At 64.8% G+C, this 11,510-nt stretch overlaps 1 protein-coding gene across 1 annotated transcript; it reads right to left on the bottom strand.

Moving 5' to 3' along the window:
- Positions 1 to 289: 289 nt before the first annotated feature.
- Positions 290 to 11,441, bottom strand: FLII (FLII actin remodeling protein). The gene is made up of 30 exons (XM_068907934.1): positions 11,307 to 11,441; positions 10,007 to 10,117; positions 9,063 to 9,134; positions 8,613 to 8,693; positions 8,036 to 8,121; positions 7,739 to 7,900; positions 7,438 to 7,541; positions 7,170 to 7,345; positions 6,920 to 7,077; positions 6,683 to 6,767; positions 6,207 to 6,354; positions 5,904 to 6,037; positions 5,566 to 5,778; positions 5,295 to 5,474; positions 5,141 to 5,223; positions 4,964 to 5,038; positions 4,575 to 4,658; positions 4,312 to 4,483; positions 4,123 to 4,227; positions 3,684 to 3,875; positions 3,328 to 3,516; positions 3,068 to 3,207; positions 2,740 to 2,965; positions 2,235 to 2,389; positions 2,057 to 2,117; positions 1,829 to 1,957; positions 1,555 to 1,661; positions 1,302 to 1,407; positions 1,121 to 1,186; positions 290 to 928 (listed from the first exon to the last, which is right to left on the bottom strand). Exons 1-30 carry the CDS (start codon positions 11,367 to 11,369, stop codon positions 794 to 796), a joined length of 3,798 nt encoding a protein of 1,265 aa, XP_068764035.1. The 5' UTR covers positions 11,370 to 11,441; the 3' UTR covers positions 290 to 793.
- Positions 11,442 to 11,510: the final 69 nt, after the last annotated feature.

Raw genomic sequence — 11,510 nt, 5'->3', positions numbered from 1 at the left:
TGGTTTTTAATATTGAAAATAAAGCATTTAATACCAACTATTGGGGTTGCCAGTGTCCAGGGAGCCTCAGCCTTGGGACTGTGGCCAAGGGCTGGAGGCTGGGGGTATTGGGAACGGGATAGGAGGGCGTGGGGCTGGCAGGGCCTTGGCCACCGCTGTGCCACCAGGAGAGCCGGGCTGGGCGCTAGGGCCCCCGAGCTGCAGTGGAGCAGGATCGGGCCTGGCCGTGGCCTGCCAGGGACCCATACAGGCACGAGAAGGGGCGCAGTCAGAGCCTGGCACAGCCGCATGGTGACAAGTGCAATGTTTATTGATATGGTACGGAAAGGACAGCCCCTGCCGGGGGCCTGGGCCGAGCCTGGGGACATCACCCCATGACAGCGGGGTCGGAGCCCCTGCTTGGCCCCAGCCACGCAATGCTCTTAAGCAAAGCATCCTCCCCCCACCCTGGGAAGGGCTCCTGCCCCCTAGTCACAGGGGCAGCTCAGTGCTGGCCAGGGAGGAGGCATCCCCCTCGCACGCAGGGCGCACCAGGAGCCCACGCCGCCCCATACGTCCCCGCAGAGGGGAAGGGGGCTGAGCTGGGCTCCGGGCCGGGAGTGGAGGGCGTAGAGGGTCAGGACAGCCCCAGCACACCCCCTACCCCCATCGGTGCTTTCTGCTGGCCCCAGCTCAGGAAGCTGACAGCCGCAGGCTGGCTCGGCGGGGAGCAGGCGTGAGCGGCGCAGGGGTGCTGGCGAGGGCCGGCTGCCCTGCAGAGGAAGCAGCCGGCCCGCGTGGCACCCATTGGCCATTAAGCAGGTGGCTTGCGGAAGGCGCTCCAGGCATGGAAGCAGCGCGTGAAGGGCCAGGGCTCGTTGCCTTTCCGCACCAGCCGGAGCTTGCGGGGGCGCGCAGGGTCCTTGGAGCGCATGTGCTGGATGTAGACCTGGGCAAGAGCAGAGGGGTGGGTTTCCCCAGGGTCCCTGGCCCTCGCCTGCCTCTGGCTGGTCTTCCCTGGGCTGGGCTGGGAGCTCTGCACCCCTCTGCATGGGGCAGGCTCAGACCTGCCTGTCCCACCAGGGCTAGGCGCAGGACACCGACAGGAAGCAGAAATGCCCGAATGCGGCTCAGGCCCTACCTGGCATGCTTTGAGGCTCAGCTTGATCTCCACCTGGCTGGTCTGGGTCCCCACCCACATGTAGACCTGTGGGGGACAACCATAGGGCTGGGGTCAACTGCTGGAGCGGCCAGCGAAGCCAGCCGGCCCAGCTGCCCCCTCCCCGCACTGGCCACAGGGCTGCCTCGTGCCTGGGGCTCACCTCCCGCCCGTTGTCCAGCAGCATGATGTCGTCATCAGCTAGGTCATCCTGGCAGAAATCAGAGCACTTCTCCGACACGGAGAAATAGCCCTTCTCGTTGGAGCACCTGCAGGGAGAGCCAGTGCAGTTGGGGTGTGAAAGGAGGCCCATCAAGGACACGAGTTTGTTAGGACTGAGCTCACGCAAAGGGCACGGTGGGATGAGGAAGGGGATCAGCACAGACTTGAGCATCCCCTCCTGGGATGGGACTCACCTGAAGAGCCGGGAGTGCTTCATGTAGTCAGCGTCTTCATCGTAGGGCTTCTGGCTGCCAATGCCGACCCAGAAGAAGTTCTCGGGCTCCTCTCCCTCGTTGATCACCTGTGAGGGCAGAGGCAGGGCTGAGCCCCAGCATTGAGGCCAATGTGGCAGTGACTGACGATCTCCTACCCCAGCAGTTGTTGCCATCCAGGTAAGACAGTGCCTAAACCCTGTTGTGCCCCTGTCAGGCAGGGCAGTCCCCTCCTGCCCCCCCCACAAACGCTCACCTGCTTGCTGTAGGAGTCATCAAACATGTGGTTCATGATGTCCTCGGCCAGTTTGGCCTCGTCAGGGTCGGCTGCCCGGCCAACCCAGGTGTAGACAATGCCCTGGTTGTCGGTGCTCTCAAAGGGCACCTGGGGGAGAGCAGTGGGTCAAGGCTGCCTGCTGGGGGACGGGGACAAGCAGCCGAGCAGCTGGCAGGGGGTGGCACTAGGTGCTCCAGCCCTGGGTACCTTGAGAATGAAGCAAAACTCAGAGTTGAGCAGACCGGCGTCCGTGTTGATCTGGATGCATCTAGAAAATAGCCCCGCGAGGTACTGTCAGCGTGGCCGTGCCCACGAGCGCATCCCCCTGCCGAGCCTGGGTGTGTGGGCAGCACCCACGGGTGCTGCCTGGCTCAGGGGGGCTCACCTGGTGCAGAGGGCCCCGCCGTTGGTGCGGATGTGGTAGAGGCTGGGCTGGGGCACGCTGGCCCTGTCCTTCCGCTTGCCCCTGTGGATGACGAACCTCCTCTTGAAGTGTGAGAGGAACTTGGGGTTCTCCTGCTGCTGGGTCATGCGCACGACCTGGCCAGGGACAGGCATCAGCAGGGCCACAGGCACCTCCAAACCTACACCACTTCCCCCTGCTGCGTGGGAACACCAGCACCCGGGTATGGTGGGGAGTTGAGGCTGGCCCTGGGGTGCCAACCGTCTCTGCCATAAGCCCTGCCCCTAGGCAGAGAGGGCACAGGGGAGCAGGGAGGCAAGGCAGAGGGGCTTGGGGGACCCTTGTGTCACTCCCCAGGAGTGGGAAGGGGGAAACCCAAGGCAGGAGATCCCCGTGGGGCTGGAGATCCCCAGAGCAGGTTTTGGGGGGGGGGGGGGGGGGGGAGGTGTCCACCATGGCATGGGGAGATGCCAGGGCAGGGTATCACCTCCAGCTTGCCAGGAAAGAGACTCTCAAACTTCTTCTGGAGGCTGAAGGTGAAGGTGAGCCAGCCCATGTTGGAGGCCTCGCGGCCCTGCCAGAAGTAGACGATGCACTGGAAGTCTTCCTCGGGCTGCTTCTCCTCCTCCTCTTCCTCGCCCTCCTCTTCCCCTTTGCCCTCGCCTTTCTTCTTCTTCTCCTCTTCATCCTCGTACTCCACTGGCACCCAGTACCTGAGGGCAGGGACAAGGGGGTGACGTGGGGGTATGGGGCAAACCTAGGCAGGGGTCCAGGAGGGTCCAGCAGCCCCTGAGAAGGAAAGAGCTGGATGTCACCTGCAGAGGAAGACGTAGCAGTCATGGGTGTGGAAGTGGCCGAACTCCTCCTCAGGCAGGCGAGCGAATTTCTTGCCCTCTAGCACGAAGCCCTCCATACCGTCCAGGTCCTCGTTCCACTCCTCCATCAGCTGCTCTGCCTGCAGCCCCACATGTTTGGTCAGCTGGGGCCAGCTAGCCTGGGGCTAGTGCTGTGACCAGCCCACCGCTAGGGTGGGGAGGACACGAAGGATGACCCCCAGCCCCCTGCCCGGCCCTACCTCGCTCAGGGGCATGGGAGGCTGGCGGGGCAGGAAGAGCGCTGTGAGGTCGGCCTTCATCTGGTCTTTCTTCTCAGCATCCTTGCGGACCTTGCCGGCCAGGCCACTGTCCTGCAGCACGGTCTCGGCGTTGCGGGTGTAATCTACCCGCAGGACATCGTCCCAGTTCTTGAACTTGGACTTGAACACCTGAGCCGGGGAGCGTGGCACATCAGCGAGGTGCGAGGCACCCTGCCAGCAGGTAACGCACCCACAGCATCCTCCCAGGCACCCAGCACCCTCACCAAGGTGAACGTGCCCATTTGCAGGCAGGGAAGGGGAACCCTACGCTGCGCAGCTCCCCTGCCCGGCCTCACCTGGCACTCAGTGCCCTCCAGATTTCTGCTGACCATGGCATGCTTGGGCCGGTGCAGCATGCCGCACAGCTCCTGGCTCAGCTTCAGCGCCGCCGCCCGCACCAGCCGCGGCGACTTCCGCCCAATCCAGATGAAGACATCGGACCAGCAGTCCAGGATGTACACGCTCTTGGTGTCCAGCAGGCTCTGCAGCTGCAAGCACCAGAGGGGTCAGGTGCCTGCTGGTGCTGATCAGGCTTCCCAGGCTGGAAAACTCCCTGCCTGCTCCTGAAACAGAGCTGGGAAGAGCAGAGCAACCCCCCACCTGGGGTCCTACTGGTCAGACCCAGCTCTCCAGCTCTGTACTCCTGCCCCAGGGCCCAGATGGAGGCAGATAGGGCACAAAACTAGTGTCACTGGTCAGACTGGGAACAACCCCCACCCCTCCATCCCACGCTACCAGGCGCATCTCCGGCATCAGGTCAGCCTTCAGCCTCTTCTTGTGCTCCACCGAGAGCTTGTAGTTGATCTGGGGCAGCTCCAGGTAGCCCAGGCCAAGGCCAACCTGCAGAGGGGCAGGGCCAGGAGTGAGGGCAGGCGGGGCTCCAGCGGCCCCCCCGGGGACTCTGGCAGCCCTGCGGTACCCCACCTTGTACAGCTTGGGCTTGTGCGGCTGGAAGTCATCGGGGACGCAGGGCCTGATCTCCTCGGGCTGCCCCCCCAGCGCCTCCCAGAAGTCAGGAGTCTCCTGGCCCTGGACAAGTAGAGTGATCTCCGCCTTGCCCTTCCTCTCGTTCTTGTTGATCTTCTCAGCAAAGAGCCTGCAGCAGAGGCAGGCGAGGGGGTGAGCGGGTGCCCAGCACCCCCCGTCGCACCCCAGGGTGCTGCCTTATCCCCCCCGACCAGCCCTACCTGGCCTTGGTGGTGCTGCTCAGCGTCGCCTGGCTCCCCCGCCACACGAAGAGGTTGAGGCCGTGGTCCAGGAGGAAGACAAACCTGGAAGAGGCAGTGGGAAGAGCATGGCTGGGTGAGAGCAGGGCACACCGAGCGTCCCCTCAGATCTTGGGGACAGGGCAGCCCCTCCGCCGTGGGGCACTGCTCCTCGCAGGGCAGGGAACTGCAGCTGGTGGGGCTACCAGCCCAGTGGCACCTGTGGCCCAAGCAGGGTTTGAACCCATGTCCTTGCGGAAAGGTGCTGGTACGGCTGTTTTCTACCCCAGAGCTGTGGCCGGAGAGTCCTTGCTAGACCCTGCCAGTCTAGCCCTGTTCCCCCACCGGGGCTGTGCGTCCTCTCCGCTCACCGAGGGTCCAGTGACGTCCCCTTCAGCGCCACTGGCTCTAGCTTGACGTTCTTCTTCCCATAGACGCGGTACAGCCTGGGGAGAGACAGCCACGGTGGGATGTGGGGCACCGCCTTCCCCAGGCCTCCCCCCAGCCCAAGGGCTGCTGGGACCCCAGACCCCCCACCCCAGCGGTACCTGGTGACGTATTGCGTGTCCTCAACAGTGAAGAAGCCACTGGCTGTGCCGCCCTCGATGTAGGAGATGTCGTGGTCGAAGACCTGGGGGCAGGGAGGGGGTCAGGGTGGGAGAGGCAGGTTGGGGGGCTGGTGGGGGGCCAGGGCAGCCTCACCTGAAGGAACTCATCGCTCTCGTCCCCCATCTCCTCCCGGATACTGCGGCACTCAGCCCCCAGGTAGTTGCGGAGGTTGACGGCATGGATGGCGGAGCAGGCCTTCTTGTCCAGCGTGGCCTCCTGCCCAATCCAGTAGTAGATCTCCCAGTTCAGGGAGCCATTCTCGTCCAGGAAGGTCTAGGGAGGGACAGCGCGTAAGATGGGCCAGCAGCAGTCTAGGACCATGGTGGCAGGAGGTGGCGGGGGGCCCTGGCACCTCCCCAGGTACCTTGAGCACAATGTAGCAGTCGGCCTCGTAGAACTTGCCGTGGAAAGCTTCATCCACCAGCGTGGGCACAAAGTTCTCGATCTGCCAGACGCAGACGCCGGGCAGCTGCCCCACATCCTCGCTGAAGAACTCTGAGTAGTCCAGCTGTGGCTTCTCCAGGCCCTGCTCCCAGCGGCGTGTCTTTGGGTCCGGTGCCCTTGTGTCCCCATTCTCCTGTGGGGACGGGGGCACGTCACCATGCTGGGGACAGCCAGGACCCTGCTGGCACTCAGGGCTGACCAGGGCCACAGAGGGGCCGCTCAGGGACGGCTATCCCGCCTCCCTGCCCCAGATTCTACCTCTAGCTTCTTGTTCTTCTCCTGGGCCACATCTGACATGCCCTTCAGCACCTGCTTGGCCTGGTCGTCCTGGGCTGAGTCCTTGCGCCGCCGGAGCCGCATCTTGCGGGCCAGGGGGTCCTTGGTGCCACTCCCTGGGGACACGGGGCACGGAGTGAGATGCAGCTGGGAAACCTGTGCCTCAAGTGCGGCATGCCACACTCGCCCTTCGGGGCTTTTTCCTTGCCCTCCCCGCTCCAATCCCAGCCTCTCCTGGCACATTGCCCAGGGCAGGAGCTCTTGCCCACGTTCCCGCGCACTTACCTGCCGCAGCGGCTGCCACAGTAGCCGGGGAGGCTCCTGCCAGGCGCAGCTGGTTCTGCAGGGAGAAGTCGATGTTGTACCACTCTGACGTCCGGTCCACCGGCTTCGGGGGCATCACCAGGTTGGGGTTCTCGCGCACGTCCAGGATCTGCCATGGAGGGGACAGGAGACCTCACTGCTCTGAAGCACAGGCTCAGAGGGATGCTGAGGGCTGGGACGGGGGAGTGGACCCTGCCCCAGGGTGGATTTGCACCTCCTCAGGGACCTTTGGAGCACCCTAGGGTGTGGTGGGAGTGAGGGGATGTGGAAGGAACCCAAATACACCATGTACCTGGGCTGAACTGTTTCCCAGAATGGATTTTTTTTTTGGCCCCAAGGCCACCTGTTCTCACCTCACCCCCATCCCTCTTGACAGCCTTGAGACCCCAGGGACACCCTGGCACACCCTGCGGCAGAGGGGTTGTCTGGGCTCTCACCTCCACGTCTGTCAGAAAGTGAATGGCCTCCGGCAGCGTCACCAGGCGGTTCTTGTTCAGCACCAGCTTCCTCAGCTTGGAGCACCTGCGGGGCAGGGAAATGCTGGCGAAAGGCTGGGCTGGGGCCCCTGGACCGGGATGCATCATTTAGGGATGCTGGGGGACCTCCTGTCCCTCTGTAGGTCCCATGATGCAGGCTCTGTGTCACCTCTCAGAGATGGTATGGCTCTTCCCTACCTGCACAGGCTCTCAGGGATGAGCTCCAGGTTGTTGTTGGCTGCCATGAACTCCTCAAGGCTGGTGAGCTTGCCGATGCCCGAGGGGATCCCGTCGAAGTCGAGCTTGTTGGAGTTCAGGTACATTTTCTTCAGCTTGGTCAGCTTGCAGATGGCCGACTGGGGAAGGAGGGAGATGGTGGGGTAAGGGAGAGCTGGATGGCGCAGAGGCAAGTGCAGGGACATGACATATGGGCTGGTATGCTACGTACGGGCAAGGAGGTGAGCTGGTTACGGGACAGGTTGAGGGTCTCCAGCTGGGTCCACTGGTCAATGCAGAGAGACAGCTCTGCGATCTGGTTGCTGCTGAGGTTGAGGCGCCGCAAGCTGTTCAGGGTGTAGAGGCACTCGGGGACGCGGCTGAGCTCGTTGCAGGACAGGTCCACATCTAGGGGAAGACAGTGGGGTGAGGCTGCTGGCCAGCCCAGTGCCAGGGCCGGGAGAGCCCGAGGCTGCTGGTGCCGCGTGCCCTGGCCCTACCTGCCAGGTTCGTCAGGCCCTCGAGGCTGGTGGGAAGGTTGCTCTGGGTGCGCTGGGTGTTCCTGAGATGGAGGGTCTGCAGGGCTGTCATTGCTGGGAGCTGCCTGCAGAGACCCAGGGACAGAGACAGTGACAGAGCTGGAGTCAGACCCTGGCACAGCCATGGGTCCGGCCAAGCAGGGGACCCCAGGGACAGGCCATCCCCCTTCCCAGGGGGACCAAGCCAGGGCTGGGCCACTGGTGAGCTGAACGCCACCCCATGCCGGCATGGCAGGATCCTGCCCAGAAAACGGGGCCTTACCGGAGCTGCGCGTGGAGGAGGGGGTTGTCGTTGAGGATGAGGGTCTGGAGGTGGACCAGGCGTCTCATCTGTGGCGGGAGGCTCTCCAGCTTGTTGTTGCTCAGGTCGAGATAGAGCAGGTCCGTCAGGTTGATGAAGAGCTGGTTGGGGATGGTCTCGATGCTGCAGGGACATGGGACTCTTCAGAGCAGCCCGGCACCTGCGCCAGCCCCGGGTGCCGCCACGGAGAGGGCAGAGAGCTGGACCTGGAGCAAGGGGGAGCAACGGATGTGATGGATGGAGGTGGCCAGGACCTACCTGTTGTGACCGAGGTTGAGGACCAGCATGTTCTTGGCGTTCTCCAGTTCCCGGGGGCACTCTGTAAGCTGGTTGTAGCTCAGGTCCTTGGGAGAAATGGAAGAGCAAAGCAGGCGTCACCTTCCACCCTAGGGAGGGTCCCACCTCCAGCAGCCACCATGCAAACCCCAGGACTGAGTGGCATCTTTGGGGGCTTGGCCTGTCCCATTCCTGCGCACTGTCACTCGGTCCTTCCAGGCTCTCCTGCCACCCTCCAGGCTGCGCATGACAGAACGCGGATTCGATAGGAGATAAGATTTCTAGCTGCAGCAAAGACATTTACAGCCAGGGCCCCAGAAAGTCGAAGGGAGCCAGGAAGCACCGGGACCTGATTCGTTGCACCTTCCCCCGAGACGCCCTCAGCCCTGCTGTGCATGTACAGCCCGGGTGTGCTCCCAGACAGGAGCGAGGTGCCTCCGAGGCAGCGGAGCTGAACCCAGGAGTCTGGCTGGCTCCCGTGTTTGCCGGAGCTGCCTCCCATGGTGGCTGAGGCTGGGCAGAGCTGCAGGGAAGGGCGGCCAGGAGGCGCTGTGCGTACCAGCACCGAGAGGTCGTCCAGCTGGAAAATGTCATCGGGGACTCCGGAGTTCTTCAGGCTGTTCGCACGAGCCACGATCGCCTGGAAAGGGGAGAGAGATGAGCTGGGGGTCAGCGAGGCCCGGCCGGCCTCATCAGCGAGGTGGTGCCCAGGCCGTGGCCTGCAGCCACCCGGAGCCCTGCTGAGCTCTGCCCAGCCAGGCACATCCATGCCGATGGCCAGGGAAACTGAGGCACGGGATGGTGGGAGGGCTCTGCCTGCTGGTGAGAGGGACACGAGTCCTCCCAGAAGGGGGTGACGCAATGAAGGGTGTGCCCAGGGCATCTCCCTGCTCAGCCCAGCCGGCTCGGGAAGCTGCTGTCCCCGGAGCAGGGGCTGGCTGAGAGGTGCCGGGGGCCACCGGTCCTGCTTCAGGAGGGATGCTGAGGGTGCACAGAGCTGGGCACTTACCCGGAGGCAGGGCAGGCCGGAGAGCTCGCCGTGGAGCGTGGTGAGGCTGTTGTGGCTCACGGATAGATGTTCCTGCAGGGAAGCCCCAAAGAAGCCACCGTGAGAAAGGCGCCCGGGGGAGAGCGGCAGGGGCGGCTCCAGGCAGCAACCGGGGCTCCGGCATCGCAGGCGAGATGGGGCTGGCGGCGGCACGGGGCGAGCTCAGCCCTGACCCGGGCAGCGCTGCTGAGACGCTACGCATGAGATGCCAAGGCCCAGATTTTAAGCTAGCCGTAGCCCCTGAACATCTTGAAGGATTTGCTGGGCAGCGCTGCTCTCGACATCGCCAAGAGCTTGTCCCGCCGCAGCGTCTCTCGGAGGAAGGGTGCTCGGAGCCACCCTGCCACCAAAGCAGGCACACTCGGAGCGGGGACCAGCCTTTCTGGCAGGGCTTAAAGCATCACGTTTGGCTGACACTCATTTAACTGTGTCCATAACACACTGCGGGACACTGCCAAAAGCAAAGGTTAGCCATTAACTCCACCGAAGGCCTGGTCTCGCACAGAGCTTGAGCCTCCCAAAACCAAAGCCAGGCAGCTGCCAATTACTGCTCTTCATATCTTTTAGCAAGGAGGGAAAAAAAACCCCAAAATTTAGTCTTCCCCAACTTAAACCTTCACCCTTCCCTTCTATCAGGGGGCAGAGGACCTAAGCATGGTTTTTAGCCTGGTTTTCCACGAAAACAAGATCAAGCCTAGCGCAAGCCTATCTCAATCCCTCCCCTAACAGCTCCTGCATCCAATTTCAACCACGGTTCATGGCTCAGCCCTATTATTAGACCTCAGAGCACCCGGCGACGAGCCACGAGGCTGTGAGACACCAGGTTACTCAGCAGGGTCCCGACAGCCCCATCCCCTGGCCGAAACGCGCTGCTCTGTCGCCGGCCGGGCGCCCCGGCCCCTCACCAGCTTCTGGAGGGAGGCGAGCTCCTCGGGCAGGTAGCAGAGCCCCGTGCGGTTCAGCTTCAGCCAGCGCAGGCTGGTCATCGCCTTCACGTGCTCGGGGAAATAGCCGCCCTGCGAGGAAGAGGAGGGATGGGGGGAAAACGAAGGGTGAGAAAACCAAGGCAGGAGGCCGGACCCTCCCGCCAGCCCCATATGCCCAGCTGAAAGGAGCGCAGCCCCCCCCCCCCCCCCGGCTGCCCCAGGGGGCCGAGATCACCCAGCCCCATGGGATCAGAGCCTGGGGCCAATGTCACCTGGCTCACTGGGGCCATGTGAGGTTGGGGGGGCCAAGATGTGGGGCCTGAAGATCAGCTGGCCCTATGGGGCTGAGGGAGGCCTAGGAGGGGGCCAGGATCGCCCAGCCCTATGGGATCTGGGCTTTGGATTGCCTGGCCCCATGGGATCTGGGCTTGGGGGATGGGATCACCCGGCCCCATGGGATCTGGGCTTGGGGGACGGGATTGCCTGGCCCCATGGGGTCTGGGCTTGGGGGACGGGATCGCCTGGCCCCATGGGGTCTGGGCTTGGGGGACGGGATCGCCTGGCCCCATGGGGTCTGGGCTTGGGGGACGGGATCGCCTGGCCCCATGGGGTCTGGGCTTGGGGGACGGGATCGCCTGGCCCCATGGGGTCTGGGCTTCAGATCACCCGGCCCAACGGGCCCCACGGGATCCAGGCTTGGGGGGCTGTGATCACCCAGCCTCATGGGGTCTGGGCTTGGGGGACGGGATCACCCGGCCCCATGGGATCTGGGCTTGGGGGACGGGATCACCCAGCCCCACGGGATCTGGGCTTGGGGGGGCTGCGCTCGCCGGGCCCCATGGGGTCTGGGCTTGGGGGATGGGATCACCCGGCCCCACAGGATCTGGGTTTCAGATCACCTGGCCCCACGGGATCCAGGCTTGGGGGAGGGGCAGGACCACCCGGCCCTATGGGATCTGGGGTTTGGATCACCCGGCCTCGTGGAATCCGGGCTGGGGGGCCAGGATCGCCCAGCCCCACGGGATCCGCGCGTGGGGGGCGGGATTGCCTGGCCCCACGGGATCCGCGCGTGGGGGGGCTGGGATCGCCCGGCCCCATGGGGCCCTAGGGGGTCCGGGGGAGGGCGAGACCCCCCGGCCATGGCCGGGGGGGGGGGGAGCGGGATCCCGAGGACCGTGGGGCGGCGCTCGCCGGGCCCCGTGGGGCCGGGATGGCCGGGGGGTGGAAGGCCCCGTCCCCGTCGGCCCGGTGCGCGGCCGCGCTGCCCCCCGCTCCCAACCTTGAAGTCGTTGCCGCTGAGGTCGACGCCGCGGACGAAGGGCAGCACCCCGGTGGCCGCCATGGCCGCCGCTGCGGAAGGGCGGGGGGACCCGGGGGGGGCCGCGCCGGCACCGCCACCCCCCGCCGCCGCCCCGCCCCGCGCCGCTTTAACCCCGTCGCTGCCGGCGGGGCGCGCCGGGCCCGCAGCCCTGCCCCGCGCCCG

This window comes from Struthio camelus, chromosome 15 (genome assembly GCF_040807025.1).
Source record: "Struthio camelus isolate bStrCam1 chromosome 15, bStrCam1.hap1, whole genome shotgun sequence".
NCBI classification, from domain to species: Eukaryota; Metazoa; Chordata; class Aves; order Struthioniformes; family Struthionidae; genus Struthio; species Struthio camelus.
Note: the sequence above shows the minus strand (reverse complement) of the source record. Positions and strands in the feature narration are given on the sequence as shown.